Here is a 20,871-nt window from a genome sequence, read left to right as displayed (position 1 = left end):
CCAGGAGAGAAGGGGGCTTTGTTAGCTCAAAGGACACAAGCAAGGCGAAAAATTACATACCAGGCCGCCCTAAGTATGCTTGTTTAGAGAAACTGCTTGCATTTATGAAGTCTTTGGTGCGGAAAGCAGGGTTGCAAATGACTGCATCAGAGAGACAGTAAAGGCCATTAATTTCCTGTTATGTTTTCCTGTGTTGGGGGCTTTATTAATTTAATTTTACACTGTCGAACAACAGCGAGAGCTGACACTGCCACACCGCCATGGCTGGGGTTTTCTTTTTGTGTGTGTAGCAAGGCTTTGCCTGACATGCAAATCAACACTATTACCCGAACCAATAAAGATGTACGGTGGGAAGAGGGGAGGGATGGAGAGGGAGGGACGGAAGGAGAGAGGATTAAGGAGAGAGAGGGGAAGAGAAAGGGTGAAAGCCATCCTTGGCCAATTCCTGCTTCCCTCCATGCCCAGCCTCTGCTGGTTTCCCGAGCATCCTCCACAGTCAGCAGTTTCTGCCCCTCTTCACTTGCCCTTTCCCTCTCTTCTTTCCTCGACTCTCTGCCTTCCAATGACTCTCCGTCTGTTGTCCTCCTCTGTCCCTGCTCCTGGCAGAACTCAAGTAGGGACATAAAGTTCCCAGGAAGAGGTGGGAGACAGCTTCTCCCCACTGCCCATCCCAGGTGAGATGTGCCAGGAAGCACGGGGGCAAGAGACTGGACGTTATCCACCCACAGGCCTGAGTGAAGGCCTCTGCTACACACTGCCCTGCCCTTTCATTTCTCTCCCTCACACCCCCTTTCCTCATAAGTCAAGGATCCTGGTCAACTTACATATTATTAGTGCACACACACATGAACCCATGTGCGTGTACACATGAAGAAGAGTCTAGAACAGCAGACACTCCACCTTACTTATAAATCCCTGTGAGTGCTCCCATAGCCTACCCTTGTCAACCATGTTTCCTTTGAATTCCCAGAAAAAAAAATACCATCTCTAATTGTTTCTCCTTAAGAGACTCCAGCAGCTGTCCTCCTTAGCTGCAAGGGAGCCCCACTTGTCTAGACCAAGGTGTCGGAGAAGAATGGATCCCAGCATCAGAAAAAAGGCAGGCTCCTGGGACACCACGTTCTGGTCCCTTTCACTACTTGGACCTCATACCTACCACCTAAGACTGTCCTCATTTCCTCTCACCCAGAGCTTCTCTCACAAGTTGCTTGCCCCAGTGGCTCACACTGCCCTTAGCCCACCTCACCAGACCACCAGCTCACCCAGGTGTCCACACTTCCTATGTATCTGGGTTGACAACACAACCAAAGGAGATGGGAGATGGGATGTGGGGAGATAAGAGACAAGGAAAGGGAAGCTCTTGGAGACGCTTCCACCAGACACACCTGTCTGCACCCCTCCATCCCAGGCTTCACAGTCTGCAGACTCCCAGGGAGCGTGAGGGAGGTCTGTGTGAGCCAGCGAGAGAGAGAGAGAGAGAGAGAGAGAGAGAGAGAGAGAGAGAGAGAGAGGAGACAATGTCTGTGTGTGTGCGTCCCTGTGCATCTCTCCCTCTGTCACTGGCTTGCTTACACTCCTGCCCACACTTTCTGCTTCAGGAGCCGTTTGGCAGGCTCTGAGAGGCTGTTGGATAGAATCCAGCTCTCCCTAGGAGGAAAGCATAAACTTCATAAACTGCGTTTACTTTAATGCACGCTCCTGGAGCGGCTTTCCTCGGGCTTTTCTTTCCTCCCCTTGTCTGCTCTGTCTGGATCACATTTTATCCCTGCCCCTGTGTGTACCCAGACCACACACACACACACACACACACACTCACTATCCAGTTCTCCTGAAAAAGATGAAGCCTGGGGCTGGGGGCAAATAGGCAAGGTGTAAGAGCCCTGTTTGAAGGAGAAAGCCTCGGCCCAGCCCCGGGAAGTCCCCACGATGGCCGTGCACTTGTCTCCAGTGGAGATGAGCACAAAGGGTGCTTTGAGGCAGGCAGGCGCCTCAGAGAGGGAGGGATGCTGACATTTCAGGGGGATAGCCGATTTAGGAGCCACCTGGAGGCTGGGCCACAGGGCTCTCAGGAAGGGAGGGAGAGAGAAGGCGAGGCCTCCAGGGCAGGTTGAGGTTTGTGAGGCCTCCCTTGTCTGGTGCTGTCAAGGTCAGCAGGTTCGGGTTCACTGAAGGGTCAGGATGGTTTGAATTACTGGCTCTACTGCAACTCAGCTCTGAGGCTCGTGATCTGTCACCCAGCCCTGAGCCAGGCCCAGCCCTCCCCCAGCCCTTCCCCAGCCCTCCTTGCTTTTCTACCACATGGGGCAGAATGGGGAGGGTCCTGGAGACCCCTAAGGCCACCCGGGTTCCAGGGCTCCTTCCCGGCCACCGGCCACCGGCAATGGTCAGGGAGGCTGCTGGGATCCGTTCCTCTGTCAGGCAGCAATCCTCCACTCTCCCTTCCCTCCAAACCCTTTTGCTGAGGGGACCCCATGCCCCAGCCCTTCTTAGTTGCCGGCTGGCCTGCTGAGGATGAGGTGCCTGGGGAGGCGAGCCCAGGAGCAGCAGGGCCTGGCTCCTCCTTCCTGCATCCAGACCCTGTGCTGGGGGAAGAAGGGCAGAGCTGAGGCAGCAGCTTTCTCGCCCGCTGCCCTTGCTGGATGGAGGAAGGAGAAGGATGCCTACCTGCAGGGCTGGAAGGTAGCTGCCAAGTGTAAGACTAGGAGGTGAAGGCATACCTGATGAGATGGGTGTGCACAGGCGTGTATAGACATGGGGGAGGGGAAGACCGGAAGCCTTTGCTGAGGAAGTTGTAATACCTTGCTACACGCACCCCAATTTCCAGTGGTGGAGGGACACATACAGACCCCTCTACAGCAAATCTGTATGTTCTGTCCTTGGGGGTGAGGAGGACCTATGGATTGTGACTTTCTGGCACCTTATGAAAAAAATACTCTTTTGTGCTAAATTTCAACATACTTCTCAAGCAACCAAATATAACTTTATCTACAATGGCATGAACTGGCTGGGGAACTACAGTTGTGATTCGGCTGCAGTCTCTGGTATAAACACAGGGACTGCTGTACAAATTCATGACTTGTGTCAGCTACACACACCATGGCTAAGCCCTGGTCCTTCCCCACAGAAAAAACATAAGTCCACATGTGCACAGGGGCCAGGGTAAAGGTCTTAATGAAACATTGACATAACCTATAGCTATGCATGGTCAGTGTTCAATAGGCTTTTGGCCAACATTACTTAGAGTTTGGCTAAAATATGTGATCCAACTAAGATAGAAAAACTTTCCCCCTCAGGTATGAACGGTCTAATTTTCCAGGGTACTAAGAAGATAAAATCACAAGAATGAACGTGTGTTCATAAATGGGGGAGATTTTTTTTTGGTGTCTTAATGAATGCTGACCTTTGGACCTTAGCCCTTTCTTGAACTGGAGTGGACATTAGCCAGGTTTTGAATATTTGCTGGAAAATGAACATAGGGTGAGCTTTGTTGACACAGCCAAACTCAGGCACTTGTCTAGACAGGTGATGAACTTGGTTTCTGGACTTTCATAGGACCTGCCTCATGAGGGGTAGTATAGTGTGTGTGAAGTCATATAATTCCAGCAACACTCCACAGAGTATGCTCCTTAGAGAAACTCAAGCTCTGCTCTGCTTCCCTCTGACAATATAACGTTTTCTCACAGGGCCAGGGCATGAACGCACAAACCCCTCACAGAAAGGAGTGAATGCACAAAGTGGCTCAGCCTTTCCCAGCCCACAGTGTAAGCTCACTGCAGGGCTCTGAGAACATACCGCCCTCTCCAGCTCTTGGGTGGGTATTCTCTAAGGAGGGCACTGGATGGCTGGGTGTGTGTAAGGATCAGGTGGTAAACAGACATAACTATGCTCAAACGCTGGGCTTGGACTAAGGAGTCAGCACAACATAGTGCAACCTCACTGTGTCTCCTGGGCCTCCTCGGCATCCAGCCCAACTCTTTCAGGCTGAATCTTGTCCCATTCGAATGATGTGTATATAGTGAAACTTCCCTAAGATCTTCTGTGCAGGAAGTGCTCGGATTCCTCTCTGCTTCTGCCAGTTCCTTGCATCTGGACCAAAAGGCCTCAGAGAACAGGGCTGTGGGCCTGAGAGAGTTAGGCTCTGGCTCTTGCCTCTGCCTACAAAGGTCTGCCCATGGAAGCCTACTGAGGAGCATTCACCTGCAGACGCCCCCATCACCTTCTCTAGGACTGCAGGCCAGCACCCCAAGTCCCAGAGTCTGGCAGCTGGCAGCGGCAGCCTCTCTCTTCCCCAGGGTCCTCCTTACCTATCTTTTCTGACACCAACACTCCTCCTGCTGCCCCTCTAGAAAGAGAGCAGGGAAGGGAGAAGGGAGACCAGGGCACGCCTGGTTCACATTAATGAGATACACCGAGTGTAATCCAGCCATGGAGCCAGCCTACAAAAGGAGGCGATCGCGGGCGGCCAGGAGCAGAGCTGCTCAGGTAATTGGTTTATCTATCTGGAAGCAGGGGGAGCAATCTCAGCACAGACAGACTAGCAGTAAAGTCTCTTCCTTAAGGCTATTTCCTTTGTCTTTTCAATTGCTTGCACATCCATGTGAGAGAGGGAGAGAGTGTTAAAGAGAGAGGGAGAGGGAGAAATGTTAATTTGTGAATTAATGGCTTTTCTCAGCGGAATTGTAAATTCAAATGTCACCTCACACGGTGACACCACTGGCTGGTCTGCTGAAGAAGCAATGATAAGATCCCCCACCTCCCTCGGTGCCCCTCCCTCTCCAAAGATAGCTGTGGAGTGGAACATGCTACTTTTAATTTGCAATAACAACACAACAGAGGTATGCAGTAATGACCGCCTTCTTCCACCCTCCTCCTGGCTTCCTTCCCCCCAGTCCGGTTGGCTCCCCATTTCCTCTCTCCCCACCCCTTTGCTCTTCTGAGACAATACCTCACCTCACCCTGCTGGTCCCCCACCCTACCCAGCCAGGGCCTGATCACATGGGGGGGTGCCTTTGGAATTGACAATGCTGCAACCCTCTCTTCTCCTTCAATAATCAGGGAATTAATGACCCTGAAGTTAAAGTGAGGCTGATACCGAGGCCCTGCCCAGCGCTGGGAAAAAGCCTTCATTGTTTTCAAGCAGGAGGCGGGCAGCAGTGAGGGAGATTCATGGATGGAGATTGAATATGCAATTTTCTTTCACCTTGCCAAGAGCTGCCCCTGGGCTGTGCCTGGCCTAAATTTTTCCTTTTACCATCTCTGCCTTATCCGGCCCTCCCACCTCCCTTCCATTCTTTCCAGAAAATTACCTTCAAAATTGATTTCCACTTTTACAAACAAATATAATGGGAACACAGGAAAAAACTTGGGCCGTGATGAATTAGGGCTGTCAGGTGCTTCCAGGTCTCCTTTGCTTTTGTTTTACTACCTGATCTGTTCTTTGTTTTTCCAAGGGCTGGAAAAAGTGCCCCCCATCCACGGAGTGCCTGACCCTCCAGGCCACCGGGGCCTCAGCCCCCAAAAGCCAGCAGTGGCCCACGGTGGAAGTGATCCAGGCCCTGAGACTCTGTTAGCCTCCGGGTTTCCCAGTGGGAGCCTGAGCCACCTCCTCCTTTCCTGCTCTCTGGCCCTTAGGAACCCACTGTTTTCGGAACAGTCTCTAACCACACCCCCTCCCCAGCTATTCCCCTGACCCCCACACCATGTTCCCTCTGGCCCCCATACCTCTTAAAGTCCAGACCAGATGCAAACCTCCACCTCCTCTAATGTGGGCAGGATCAGTGTATACCTCGACTGGAGCAAATGAGAGACAGACAGACACTGAGAGATCCCGAAAGACAGGCAGGTAGAAGACTGGGGGCAGGATCCCAAGATTGGGAGACCAGACTCCTCTTCAAAGGGCTACAAGGCTTCTGAGCGGCAATTCCCACATGGCTGAGGGTGTAAGGGTTCCCAGCTTCAGTCTCCCTAGCCTTGGGCCTCAGGCCACCCCTGGAGGCAGGCTCAGGACAGTCCATCCATTTGCCAACAAAATGCAGGGTGATTCCTATAGGGCTATTTGGGCAAAATTATATGCATATCTGTGCCTCAGGACCATGGGCCTCACCATGCTCAGGCCTGGTCTAGAGCTCTGCCTGCTCACTGGTGCTCATGGATATGCACCTGCTCATGTCTGCTTGTCTCAAATATACACACTACCCGGAAAACTGCATCCCTGTCCAATGCAGGGTATTTCATGTCCCTTTTCACCCAAAGATCTAAGAATGGTAAAAAACACACACATACACACATCTGCAAAAACCTTGCGAAGAACTGCACATGTGTCCATAACACAAACATACGTTTCCCAAGGTAAATAAGCAAACTCGCATGGGGGAGCAGAAATGCAGAGCGATGGATAGAGCAATAGATAGAGTGATGCCTCCCTGTTAGAAAAGAAGAGATCGTGTATTTTTTGACACACATCTAAAATGCATGTGGATGCCAAGAGATGATGGCGGCCCATCCAGATAACCTCAGAGAAAGCAGAGGTGGACAAGGTCCTCCCAGTCACACCTGGGAGGCCGACATCTTTCCCCTGTCCCATTCAGGTTAAAGTATTCCAGCATCAGCTTGCCTAGGCTGCCCTACTTCAGAGAAGCAGCACCAGAATTGGGAAGCCTGTGCCCACATCGATTTCTTTCTGACACGACTTCACTTCCCCTCATAACATAACCTGACAATTAGGCCTTCCCTCCCAGACACACAGTGACCCATCTTCCAAGACAGAGTTGGCTCCACACTCTATGATCTCAGTCGTGATCTAGGGCCTCTCCACAGTGCCTGTGCAGTAAGTGCTGTTACCATTCCATTTCACAGAGAAGACTGAGCTGATGAACTTTCAGTGACTTGCCCAGGGTGCACACCCTTCCCCACTGAGCCACACTGCCCTTCCATACTGTGCCCCAGGGACTAGCTGCTGGCCTCCACCAGCATCCTCTTGCCTGGTGGGGGCTTCCCAAACAAGGCATTTTCATAGCCTAATCCCCTCCTTTGCTCCAAGTCTAACCTGAGCAACATACTTGGGAACTTCTAGGAGGGAAACTAAGAAAATATAGTGCTTCTTCCAGTTATGGCTTCATCTAAAGAGGAAGGGAGCTATTACAGGTGGTGACAGGATGCAGCTGTTTGTAGCTGTGCAACCTGGCCTGTCTGCAAATGCATAACTGCACGGGCTTGGCCCCACTCAGCTGTACAATTCACTGTGCACCCAATTAATGGGATGCAAAACCATGACCCCCCTGCCATCCCACACATCAAAGGGTAAAACCAACACACCTCCCCTCACACAGAGCAACAGACTCATACCATATGACTTCATTTGGATTTTTGGACAATTTATGTAATTGCTCTGGGCTTCAACACCAATGGACAGCAATGCTTTGGGCCACAGCTGAAAGTAACTGGGTAAAGGCAAGGATTTTGGTTTTTCAGCCTGAAAAAATACAAGAGCCTCTATCTGCCAGCCCGGTTAAGCCAGAATATGCAACATTCAGGGAAGTGGTGTCCCCAAAGCCCCAAAGAGGTAAAGATTTTATCAGGGTATTATCTTCTCAGACTGACAGACAGCCTGTCTTCTGAATGCTTTGTGACATTATGTTCTCATTTAGCCCCAGTCTGTCTACCTGTCTCACTCTGAGAGCTTCTGGACTCTTGGGTGGGGTCGGGGGAGTGGTGCAACTTCTCTGATCAGCACATTTCTCAAGTCTGGGGATCCTTCCATACCTCCAAAGGCCAAGGCTTGGCTTGAGAAGGTGTCTTAAACAGGCTCACAGTCACTGTCAGTTTCCTTTTCCCCAGAGTCACAGTTGATCGGCCCTTTACTAATATCCCCAGAGATGTGATTGCTGCAGATACTAATAACGCTGTCCATATTCCGAGTGCCAATGCCAATAATGCTCTGGGTATTATCACTGTGAACACCAATAACTACTGCTGAGATTGTCTCCAATAATGCCAGCACATGCTGCAGTGATTGTCCTCGTTAATGCCCACCACTGGGACATTGTTAGAGCTGAAGAATAGGCCGAACTGTACCCAGAGGCAGGAGCTGGAGAGGCTTCCTTGAGCACACAAAAGCTCACAGCTTGCCCTTGGGGTATGATGCTTCTAGGGAGATGCACCAGCACTTGGGGCCAAAGGAGGGCCAGCCTGAGGCCCAGCAGGGTCCTCCTGGAGGGAGCTGTGTCTCTCCACTCCCTCAAGGTCTAGTCTCCTAGTTCCCACCCCAAAGCCCCTCATTCCCAAGTCAGTTTTGTCTTTCACCTGCAGTGTTGACCTGGGGCTGAAGGACACACCTGGGTGTCTGGGTAGCTCCCGCCTGAGCGGCCTGCCAGCTGTTGTGTTACCTTGGCCTGACTGCAGAGTTGGGCTACATCATCTTGACACATAATTATCTCCCCTATTCTTAATCATCTGAGCTGCTCCCTGATGCAAACTGGGCCTGGCTGCTTGGAAGCACCCTGTTTGGGGGTGCAGAGGTGGCTGTGAAAGGTCTGCCATTGCTCTTGCTTCTCCCTGCCCACCTGGGTAGATGGGTCAAGTGTGAGTGTGTGTGTGGAGGGGGGTGAGGGGGAGGATCAGGGAGAACTGGCCTCCCTCATAGCTCTGGCCTCTACCAGGGAAAGGACAGCTCTGTCTGGTCTGAGGTTGGCCCAGATGAAGGAGGATTCAGGGCAAGAGAACCCCTCCCCACCAAAAAGAAGTAGGGCCTCTGATCTTTTGTGCCACCTGGCTAGGCCCAGGAGCTAAGTAGTAAGAGGAGACTTAGAGGCCCCCATTATCCCTCACCTATTCCTGAGATGTCTCCCCACTGCCAATATCATTACCCTGCTGGGGGATGGTCTTCCAAAATCCAGCCTTGCTCTTCTCCCTGCCTGCTCTGACATGTTTGGTGGCTACTCATGCCTGCAGAAAAAAGTTCAAACTCCTTATATGGTCCAGTCTTGGCCTGATCTCCAAGACCCTAACCCATCTCCTTAGCCTTACCTCCCCTAGCATTCCCTCATGCCCTTTCACCCCAGCCAAAGAGCCTCTGCATTGCCTCACCACAGCACCTTCTGGTCACAAGGCTCAGTCTACCAGACAGACTTCACACTCCATTGTCTTTAAACATGCCCCTCATTCATCCATCAGACCCCTCCTCAAAGATAGGCATCCCTGGCAGTTTACTCCCTCCCCCCTGGGAACTCCATGGCCTGTAACCCAGACCTCCATCGCAGCAGATATCTGATGGGCCTTTCTGCTCTCTGAGCTCACATGTTTTACACGCCCCATAGACTATAAGCTCCTTAAGGACAAGAATCATATCTTGTTCTGCTTTGGGATCCTCTAGCACCAAGCCTTTCTTACAACTGATGCACAGGAAAGGTTCACTGAATTGAATTGACTTGAAACAATGAATGTGATCAATCGCTCAGAGAAGAGCACTCTGTTCTGGGCCAGCCGGGCCCGACCCTGGGTGGCCACAGCCTCGTGCCAGTGCTTCCCTACCCCCAGCCTCCTTTCATGGACCATAGGAAGCCAGAAGCAGAAGGCATGCTTGGCCCCAACCACAGACCAATGGGAAAGAGTACAGCGGGGATCCTGTGGCCTCCCTTGGCCCCCTGGGTATCTCACACTCTAAAAAATGCACAGGCCAGTGGTTAAAGGAGAAACCCTCAGGGTCTAAGGCAGACTCTTCCAAACCATTAAGAGTGCCAGGGTATAAAGCCTGAGTGTGGGAAACCCCCAGGGAGAAATGGGACTTAGGGCCTTTCACAAAGCCTCCCCCTGCCCATCAGGGGCTGCCGCCAAAACAACCACAATGAAATTTAGTGAGTGGCAAAGGCCGTGGCAGCCAAATGGATTTGGATATTTTGGAAGAAGGAGAAATAGAGCCAGACAAGCTGTTTCCCTGTGAAACGAGGCCATTAGGGCTTCTGGAAGGAGGCCAGCACCAGGTCATCACTCTCTTGCCAGACCTAGGCCTCTCTACACTCTGTCCCTTCTGCTGGAGGCCAGGCCTAGGGAATCTCATTTGTCCCTTTCTTCTATTCCTTACCCACTGAAGTTGCCCCAGCCAAGGGCTTGCATGTGCTTGGGATGCCCATGATTTACTGTCCAAACAGGACATGTTTGAGAGAAAAAGGAGATGCTGACTGAACAAGATGCAGGGACAAAAGGCATAAACTGGGACTCTCCTAGGCTAATAGGATATATGGTCATTCCCTTTAAGCTCATCTTTAGAGGGTTCTATTTCATGGAAGGTACCCTTAAAATCACATGCCCTCCCTAGACTGGGAAGTCTCTGCTTCTGAGGCAGGGACCATGAGATTGGGGCAGGAAGCAGGCTCCATAATCTAGTGTTTCCTTTTGTCTGGGCCTGCCAACCCTGTGCCCTGGCCCTGTGCATCAGAAGAGAACCAGATGGTCACCAAGGGACCCCTAATGTCACAACATTTGAAAAACACCTTCTCCCAGGCTCACTGCCACCACTCTCTCCTCTTCCTTTCCCCTCTCTTCCTCCTCTTCATTTCACCCCGCCTTTAACTCCCTGCCTAACAGCCTGGCTGCACTTTGAGGTATTATAGGGGCAAGGAAAAGGGCCAGAAAGACTGAGTGGCATCTTCTCCCACAGAGAAGAGTACTGAGGGGCCCATGGCCAGCTCCCAGAACGGTTTAATGGGGGCAGGGTCCGTGTGTCACAGAGAAAGGACACCAGGTCAGTGGCACGTGATATCGCTGCCCCATCTCCTCACAGGCTGGGATCAGGTGAGGATACGGCAGGTCAGCCTTTCATCCTCAGGTCAGAGACCAGCTATCCCCCAACCTTCAAAATGTTCCCAAGGTACATGGGCCATGCTTCTCCTCCTGGCATCCCACTGGGATATTCGGGGTGAGACCCAGCTGAAGGCGAGGCAGTCAGGGCTGCTGAGCAGATGGTGAAGCCAATGCACCCTCTCCACCAGCAGCCTGCCTCCCTCTCACCAGGAGCCAGCAGGGCAGTGGAGGGACCTGGGCTTTGCTACTAAAACTGATCTCACAGCAGAGCAGCTGTGAGGCCAGGCTGAAACCGGAGCTCTGCGTCCGAGGACAAAGCATGTGCTGGGGCAGCCAAGCCTCTTCCCTCCTCCCTACCTTCATCACGTTTCCTCTTCTCGCCATTGGAGCGAGGGATCCCCAGGATCCCGTTGATGGAGTAGGATCCCACTGGATCGTTGGAGGCGCTGGAAACAGGAGGGGAGGCCGTACTGGGAACTGAACGAAAGTAAGGAGGAAATGCCATCAGGATAGCAGTTGTGAGCACAGGTCAAAGCCCCAAGGCTGGGGGCAGAGGAAATAAAGAGGGATGGGGAGTCCATATTCCCATTCTTCTTCATTCCCCTGAGGAGGAATTTCAGGTTCCCTGAATCTGAGGTTTAAGGGGGAACGCATGGCTACATACAGCCCATATGCAGGCCATTCACTGTCCAGCCCTGGGCTAAGTAGAGACCAGTCAACCCTAGGCCTCTGAAAATCTACAGATTTCACTGGGTCCCTTAAACTCACTTCCCTGAAGATGGATAGAAACCCAAAGCTAACTCTACCTAGAAAACTCCTCGGTGGTCCTGTAGAGAGCACAGCTCCTAGGATGCCTCCTTGCACAGGTTGTCCAGGCCCTGGGGCCAGGCAAATCCTTCTAAACAAACCCCAGCTTGTCTCTAGTCTCTTAGGCCGAGTCTACTAATCTCAGTTTGTGTCTGTGGCTTTCTAAGATCTGTCTCAGATTCTCCAGAAGACACAGAATGGTCCTGATATTCCCTGGGGATGCACTGCTTTTCCTTTCCATTTGCTTTGGTCTTGAAATCACTTGAGAAGGTCCTAATTTCCCCCTCAGGGTACAAACTAGTGAACACATTCACTCCATGGTGATCAACTCAGGTACAGCCCGGCCCAACCCTCTCTCCAGCACATGCTGTAACACAGGCCTGGTAAACAACAGCTTCTGCCAACTCCAGGAGTCCTGGGACCAGCTATTTCTACTTTCTGCTGGTCAAGAGAGAAGACAACTGCTAAGAGTGGCAGTAGGAAAAGTCTGACCACATCCCAGCCCCACAAATACCGGGCCTCATCTATACTACAGTAGCACCAAGTGCCCTTGGGCCCAAGGGGAGACCACAGTGAGGGGTGGGCTATTAGCAGGTGCTCTGGTAGGCCTGGGCCATGTCTGCGAGGGACCATGAGCCAGGACCGATAAATCAGGAGGTTGGCAAGAGGCAGAGAGTCACACAGGGGTTGAGGGAGAGACAGAGCTCAACAGAGACAGGCCAGGAGGAAAGAGGCCATGTGGAGGGAGGGAGAGGGACAGAGGAACAGATTCAGAGCTACACACATGGAGAGGAGAAAAGAAAAGAGAAAGAGAAAAGCAGGGGTGGTGGGTGGAGAAGAATAATTTTAAAAATAAACAAAATAAAAAAGGAGTAAGAGAGTAGATATGAAAGAAAGAGGGGCATGTAGAGAGACAGAGTCAGACAAAGACAAAAGAGGGAGAAGAAGGAGGAAGGGAAGGAGAAGAAAAGCTAAAGGAAAAATAATGATTTAAAGAGAGAGGAAGCAGAGGCAGCGGCCAAGGCAAGGCGGCTGCAGGGAGACGTGGGCGGGCGGTGGACAGTCCCTCGGGAGATCCTGAGTCTCCAGAGCTGGGCAAGTGGCCTGGTCTTGGGCCTTAGGTGGGTAGCAGGTGGGCAGTTCCCAGAGAGCATATCCTGGCTCTCTTGGTTGGGACCCAGCTTCCCCCTTCCCTCAGCCCTCTTACCGATGGTGTGGCCAGGTGCAGTCACTCCCGTCCCGGCCCCATCTGGCGTTGGGTGGAAAGGCTGCTGAACTTTGGTCCGGATGATCCTGCAACAGCATGACAACAGCATCGCATCACATGCCCTCTCCTCCTGGGCCACCTCTGGCCCAGCCCTGCAGAGGAGCGCTCTCAAGCTCCTCAGCTCCTCCATTGTCCATCCGCAACCTGTGCTCCTGCCCTCACTGACTGCTGCAAGGTATGAACTTTCCCTCCTGTGGGCTCTGCGAATCCACGCTGGTACAACTCTGGACAGAGGCAGTTGGCATTCTGTCTGGCTATGAGCATCATCTGAATTGCAGCTTGATTTTTAGTAGCAAGGATCAGGGCAGCAGAGGGGAGCACAGTTTCCTTCCATTTTCAGGGGGTGGGCAGGGCATGTCCGCTGGTGGCTTACTGTCCACCTTTCTCTAACCACATGCAAATCCCCTCCTGGAAACAGGACTCCCTGTGTCTGGAGATACCTTTGGAGCTGGTTTTCCTATTGGAACTGTATCACAGTCCTCCAAAGCCAGGGGAGGGGGTGAGATTACCCCTTTCTTGAGCTAAGGAGAAGCAGCCAGAAAGGGCTGAATCACAGGGGACCCTTTCTTCCCCAAGATTCCAAAACAGCACATGGTCCCTTTGACAGATGTCAGGCCCTGAACAACTTCTTGAGCCCTTTGACTACTCTCAAACCATTCGAAGCCCTGTCCCTGTCCATCTTGGTGGCCCGAAGGCCTTTTCTAAGGTCCTACCTGGAGTATAGCCTCTTTACCAGTCTCACTAAAAAGCCTGGTGTCTACCCTGTGCCCTCCAGGGTTGGGAGACCACTTCAAACACCCCAGGGCTGGAGACTGGCCTGCTTGTTAGTGATCTGAAAGGCACAGCGCTCAGTGATGCAAAAAAGCAACCTTGGGGACAGCACTGAGAAATGCTCTCCTCCATCCACTGGTCAAATCAGATGTCCTTGGGAGCAACTTTTCCTATGGCATTGCTCCTCCCCACAGAAATGTGTGTGAGCCAACTTCACCAAAACCGGCCAGGTAAGTCACAGGCCATGAGTGGACTCCACTCCAAGCAGCTTTTATGAGCATTCACAGGCAACAGAGATAAGTCCCGGCCTCAGTGCTGGGAGTGACATTGGAGAGCCAAGATACACACCCCAAAAAAGCTAAGTAATCTCAACGGGGCCAGGCAAGTACCAGCGGAGGCAGAGGAGGAATCACCCCCTTGGAGGTGGGAGAATTGGGAAAGAAGTCACTGAGGAGGTAGATCCTGATGTCAATCTCAAAGCAGAGAAGGGCTGGACAGATGCAGGGGCCAGAGGCATGCAGGCTAGTGGAAAGGGTGCTGAGTCCTGCTGCTGACTCTGCCATTAAGTGGCCCTGCAGCTTTGGGCTCCTTATTCTACTTCCCCAGGCCTCAGTTTCTTTAGCTATTAAGTGAAAAACTAAAAACTGTGTAAGACCTCTAAGATCTTTTTCTCCAGTGAAAAATAATATGATTTTAAGATGAACAAAGAAGCGGAGGAGGAGGCATTATAAGCAGGTGCCAGAGGATGGCAGAGGCAAAGCCCAGAAGCCGAGTGAGCATGACGCTTTAGGTTAATGCCTACACCAGTCAGCCAGGAACAGCGGAGGTACGTAAGAGAGAGAGAGGAAATACGGCTGCAACTGGGAGATGATGATGGTAAGATCAATTTTCCACTCATTGTGGCAACATTATATGCAACTTATATTACTTATATATACTGCTGTTAATTTTCACAACCTTCAAAGTAGATACTATTATCCTCATTTTGCAGATTGAAAACCAAAACTGACAGGGTTAGGTAGCTAACTCAAAAACAGTGCCAGGGGCAGAGTTAGAATGCAGTCTCTAAAATGTATGCTTCTTGTTACTTTGTCATACTTCCCCCAACTTATAGGAACCAGGTTTAGAGTCTCAAGCCATGAGCAATTTCTAAACTAGAGAGGGGGCATGTATACAAACTGATCCCAGTAAAGCAACACACAGACATGGGGCAATGAGGCGCTGGTCTCAGGAAAGAAAGAAGAATTTGTAAGACGTAAAACCAGAATAGCCAGGATTTGGAAACTAACTGGAGTCAACCATAGCTCTTAAACCCCAATTCTGTGTAACTGGAGGAAGGCTGGTGTTTGTACCACAGTCAGGAAGAGGAATGCAAGGAAGTGATTGGTTTTGTCCTAAACATGCAATATTTGAGGTGGTAGGGGAGAGTCCAGGAGGGCATGGCCATGCATCAGTGGGCACAGCACATATGAATATAGGAGACTGTCAAGGAAAAGAGTATTGGTGGGGACAAGAGGCCTAAGGAGTGGGTACTGGTGGGCATCTACATTCATAGGCTGAGGAAACAACCTGACCTTGCAGAGGGGTCAGAATTGGTCAAATAGAAAATTGGCAGTACCAGGATCAGGCAGTTTCACTTCAGTCAATGGAAAACAGCATTTCCAGGAGTACCTAACCCACAGCATCAAGGGCAACATAAAGACTGGAGGGAATTGGGAATAAGAGAAGGGAAAGATTTGGGGATTTTGGTGACCAGTAGGGACCTAGGAGAATGTGGTCTCCACAAAGCAACTGAGGCAGGAGCCAGACAGAAAGAAGGTAAGGAGTGAACAGGAGGAGAGGGAAACAGCAAAAGTAAACTACAACCTGCGGAAGTTTGTAGAGAAGGAAACGAGAGGAACATGTGGAAGCCAGAGGATGGAAGCTGAGGGGAGGGGACGCTGTTTTTAATAGGAAAGACCTGGATACATCTGCAGGCTGAGGAGGAAGAACCAGTGAAGAGGGAGAGACTGAAGTTGCCTGAGAGAACATGTATGGTGGCAAGAGCAGGCCCAACAAGGAGGGATGGCATGGAGCCGTGGGGAGGAGTTAGCCAGAGGCGGCATATTTTGAAGTGGCCAAAGCTTTTGAAAAGGAGCTTTTACAATTTTTATCTCTCAGCAACAGAAGCTTGTAAGGTCGTCTCCCAAGAGTTGGGGGAAGGTTTGGAGCAGGATCACAATGAGAAAGATGGGACAGTAGGTGAGGGCACTGTAGACTAGTCTGTAAGAAAAGTCTTGAAGGAGGCTGAGCAGCTCAGAGCAGCCGCCCCTAATTCATTGCAGCAAATGCTTCTGGGATGTCACCAGACCTGCTGCAGGTGGATCTGGCTTGAGGGCCGATGAGCTCTGGACTAAGGGAGACTGGAATAAGTGCTGTGCACAGGGCTGGGGTTGGTGGAGACTGATAACTGGATGGCCTTGTGGAGTTTGTCTTTGTTACTGAGAGCCTCCAAGCCCTGAGGCACTGCTGCAGATTTAGCTGAGGCAGCAAGTGATGGAAAATCACTACTTCCTGACAGCCGCTTGGTGGTGCATGGGAGAGGAGCTGGGCAGGGCGCCTGCTATGAGTTACTGTTGCTCCTGGTGTCCATCCATGCCCCCTGGGCAGTGGGCACTGGCCAGTCCCCAGAGCTGATCTCAGGGAATTTCAGAACTGGAATCATGGAAACCTGTTGGTCATTCATTGCCCTTCTGCATCCTATACATAACCCAATGACTCATGGGAATATCACTAGTGGTTAAAAGGATACAGTAAAGCCGCTGCTTTTGGTAACTGCATGACACTATTTCTTCTTGTTCCACTCCTCCTCTATTTCTTTTTTATTCTTGGCCCTACAAGAAAGCCAGACACATCTATGGCCTCCATGGTCCCAGCACGTTTGGCCTGGAGAGTCAAGTCCCTGGATATGAAGGTGCAGTAGGGAGCCCTGGAGGGCATATCTCTACTTGGGACTTGGAAATCCATTTCCTATTTGCATGGAAAGACTGCCCTGTCAGGGTGCCTGCTCCCCTCCCTTCACAAGGATGCTCCTTCTTCCCCACCTTTCCTGGGACCCTCCAGGACTTTGCTTGGACCCAGCACAGGACTTCAGGTACTTGCCATCTCCCACACTCACCAGGGTGTGACCAGAGCAAAGGGAATTAGGGGGTGGGCTCTGGGTTCAGTCTGCCTGAGTTTGAGTCCCAGTTCTGTTACGGCCTGTAAAACCCTTGGCAATTTCTTATTCTCTCACCTGCAATATAAGATAACACTATGTACTTCCTAGGACTGTTATAAGGATTAAATAAGGGTAATCCACATAAAATTACCAGTGTGATGCTTGGCTACTAATAACAGCTGCTAGTATTATTTTTCCTATGGGTGACCCTTAGGACTGGCTGTTTTCTATGCAGGGGCTGAGCCAGGTACGGGCAGAAGGCCTCTCAGCCCAACATGCCCCAGACAGGTCAATGAAGCTGCTACGGAGACCCTGGGAAGAATGCTGAGGAAACAGGGAACAGCAGCAGCAGGTGTCACAGCCTGACCCAAAAGGATGTGCATCAGAGAGTCTCTCGGGAAGACAGACTTGGGACCTGTGCCTGGGGGCCCTGGGCAGGATTCACAGTGTGAGCAGCCACTCCTTTGTGACCCAAGAGATGCCCAGGGGGTGTGGCAGAGCTTTAAAGTAAAGGATGACAAGGCAGGTGAAGTCAATCCCTCCTTAGTTAAATTCCCAGGAGGTCTCTACTTCCCACCAAGCTGGAGATCAAAGCAGTCTCATCAGCTCTGTGAATTAGAATAAAAGCATGTAATGAGTCTACTATTAACAGTTTGTTAAGCTCGTGAAGAAACAGAGAAGCTCAACATTCTAAGAAAGCACTAGGGAGAGTCTCACTCCTCTTCTGGTTCTGGTCCCTTTCTCTTACTGCTCCTCCTCTCATTCCCTCCTCCAGGTTTCATCCTCTGTCTTTCTCCTCTCTGAGTTTCTCTGCTCCTCTCCTGGTCTCTCTGCTTTTTGTCTGTCTGTCTGTCTCTGTGCACCCTGAAGTCCCACTGTGGTTCTGTGAGTTTATTGATTGCTGGGAGCTAGGGGAAAGTGGGAGGCAGGGCTGGGGTACAGGCTCAGGGATGGAAATAGAAGGCTATAAATTATTTCTGACAGGAAAGCAATAGTGGCAGAGTGCTGAGCACAAGTCCTGTGTCACTATTAGATTCCTTTTAGCCTGATGACACTGTAAAAAAGGTTAAGTGTCTGCTGGAATCATACACCTGGGGGGCCGGGGCAGCCTGGGAGCAGAACAAGCCACTGAGAGCAGGTATATCAATTCTCCAGGCCAATAATATTCCTCTCATTGATCGCCACGCAAAGTTCAAAAATCTCATTACAGCCAGGCAGACCGAGAACTTTTTACAAATCAATAGAATGATATAATGTATGTATACTTAGTACAAATGTATCTATTCATCTATCCATCTATCCATGGTCCGCCTCAGGGTTTCCAAGTTAACCTACCCATCATATTATGTTATGTTATGTATGATATTATATTGCATTATACTATATGATAATAAACAGTATGCAAAAACTCCCTCTGAAGTGGAGACAAGAGGTCCTATTAGCACTGAACTGACCTCAGATGGCTCACCTTGGAGGGAGTTAGGTACAGCATTTCCAGAACTAGGCTGGTCAGGATTTCTAGGAGCAATCCTTCCTTAGCAGGAGCTACAGTAATATAAACTGTCTACTGAGTATTTACTATGTGCTAAGCAATGTTCTAAGTGCTTCAAATAGTTTACTTGATCCTCATGACAACCCACTTTGCAGATATGGCATATTATAATTTGCCCAAAGTCATTTACTTAATAAATGACAAATCCCGGGTTTGAATTCAGGTAGACTAAATGTAGGCCCATTTCCTTAACCACCAAGCCTAGAAAAGACTGCCTTCTCCACTTTGGAATTACTTCCTGGTAGAAAGGCAGGCTGGCCCCAGGCCTGGTCACAGCACTGGCTTGCTCAAAGGGTATTTGAGCAAATATCTTTGCTCAAAGATATTTGGGAAGAAGTCAAATATCTACATATGTGTGTTGTATACATGTATAAATCCCTTTAAATTGTCCTGGGGTAGACAGCCCACTTTAGAGTTTTTGCAGGAAATATTTAAGCCCTGATATGGAGAAAGTCTTTCTTAATTTGGTAAATCACAGGAACTCCATAGTAGAAAATGTTTCATGTTAGCTGGCCCTGTAGCCCACTGAGCCAGATGAGTGGTGGGAGGGGCCTCTGCCATTGACTTTGGGCTGCCTGGATACTTCAGGCTGCATCATTCCAGAGGACATGATATTTGCTTCAGCAAAGTATATTTTGCCCAACGAATGCAGGTAATTGCTTCAACTCAGACCTTTGAGAACAGCCTACATCAGGCTTGTGTCCCTGGCTTAGCCCTGAGGCAAGTCAAAGCAATGCAAACAGCTGGAGATTTTCCATGGCAGAGCCTCAAGTGAGATTTCCTAGACCATCCAGGGAAGTTTCACCAATCCAACACAGTTTCTACTTCTTCCTACTCCTGAGAACTCTAAAGAACTGGAATCTCCCCTATGAATGTCCCAGAAACTGAAAAACTGAAATATATTACCTCCTCCTGCAAAGGAAACAGCATCCACCCTGCCCTCCCCACTAGCTGCCCATAAGGGCTTCCCATAAACTCTGCTTTCCTAGGCCCCAGATCTGCAGTTTGTGCAGAGTTTAGAGTTGTTTGCCCATGCTCACTCACAGGCCCTGCCAATTTCAGTTTGGACAGCTGACCATATATCAGGTAGGATTCTGTGCATAAGAATGGCTGCTTATGGAACAAAAAGGCATCCTACAGTAAGGGATAATATATTTGTAAATGACATATCCAACAAGGGGTTAACATCCAAAATATATAAGGAACTCACACGCCTCAACACCCAAAAAGCAAAGAACCCTATTAAAAAATGGGCGGAGGATATGAACAGACATTTCTCCAAAGAAGAAATTCAGATGGCCAGCAGGCACATGAAAAGATGCTCCACATCACTAATCATCAGGGAAATGCATATTAAAACCACAATGAGCTATCACCTCACACCGGTTAGGATGGCCAACATAGAAAAGACCAGGAACAACAAATGCTAGTGAGTATGCCGAGAAAGGGGATCCCTCCTACACTGCTGGTGGGAATGTAAACTAGTTCAACCATTGTGGAAAGCAATATAGAGGTTCCTCAAAAAACTAAAAATAGAAATACCATTTGACCCAGGAATTCCACTCGTAGGAATTTGCCCTAAGAATGTAGGATCCCAGTTTCAAAAAGACATATGTACCCCTATGTTTATCGCAGCACTATTTACAATAGCCAAGAAATGGAAGCAACCTAAGTGTCCATCAGTAGATGAATGGATAAAGAAGATGTGGTACATATACACAATGGAATATTATTCAACCATAAGAAGAAAACAAATCCTACCATTTGCAACAACATGGATGGAGCTAGAGGGTATTATGCTCAGTGAAATAAGCCAGGTGCAAAAAGACAAGTACCAAATGATTTCACCCATCTGTGGAGTATAAGAACAAAGGAAAAACTGAAGGAACAAAACAGCAGCAGACTCACAGAACCCAAGAATGGACTAACAGTTACCAAAGCGAAAGGTACTGGGGAGGGTGGGTGGGAAAGGAGGGAGAAGGGGAATAAGGGGCATTACGATTAGCACACATAACGTAGCAAGGGGCATGGGGAAGGCTGTGTAGCAGACAGAAGGCAAGTAGTGACTCCATAGCATCTTGCTATGCTGATGGACAGCGAGTGTAATGGGGTATGTGGTAGGGACTTGATAATGGGGGGAATCTAGTAACCACAATGTTGCTCATGTGATTTTATATTAATGATACCAAAAAAAAGAATGTCTGCTGATGAGGGGAAGCAATGGGCAGGACCTTCCGTATGGCTGTTGCAGGATAGAGCTGAAATACACAGGTGCCAAAGTTAGCAGGGTTCCCCCAAATGTGTCAGGAGCTTCTGCTTTTTTTTGGTCACTTCTCAGAAGTCAGAACTGACTCCAAGAGATGAGAGTCCCACTAAAAAGAGCTTGCAGCCAGGTTTCTTCAAACTGCTGTCCTGGAACCACCTGCATTAGAATCCCCTGAGGTATGTGCTAAAATGCAAATCCCTGGGGCTTACTTC

The 20,871-nt window shown here is 50.1% G+C and overlaps 1 protein-coding gene across 6 annotated transcripts in view; it reads right to left on the bottom strand.

Moving 5' to 3' along the window:
• PAX2 (paired box 2) overlaps positions 1–20,871 on the bottom strand; it is an 87,908-nt gene that overhangs the window by 33,544 nt on the left and 33,493 nt on the right. For 5 of the 6 annotated variants that reach the window (XM_036898937.2, XM_036898935.2, XM_036898938.2 and 2 more), the window contains 2 exons: positions 12,812–12,897; positions 11,155–11,274 (listed from right to left, as the gene is read on the bottom strand). In XM_036898937.2, coding sequence (XP_036754832.1) covers positions 11,155–11,274; positions 12,812–12,897 — 206 coding nt within the window. Of the gene's footprint in view, positions 1–5,721; positions 5,791–11,154; positions 11,275–12,811; positions 12,898–20,871 lie in introns of all 6 variants that reach the window. The other variant, XM_036898931.2, reaches the window with a different exon arrangement.

The sequence above is a fragment of the Manis pentadactyla genome, chromosome 8, assembly GCF_030020395.1.
Source record: "Manis pentadactyla isolate mManPen7 chromosome 8, mManPen7.hap1, whole genome shotgun sequence".
NCBI classification, from domain to species: Eukaryota; Metazoa; Chordata; class Mammalia; order Pholidota; family Manidae; genus Manis; species Manis pentadactyla.
This window is presented reverse-complemented; position numbering and strand designations above follow the sequence as displayed.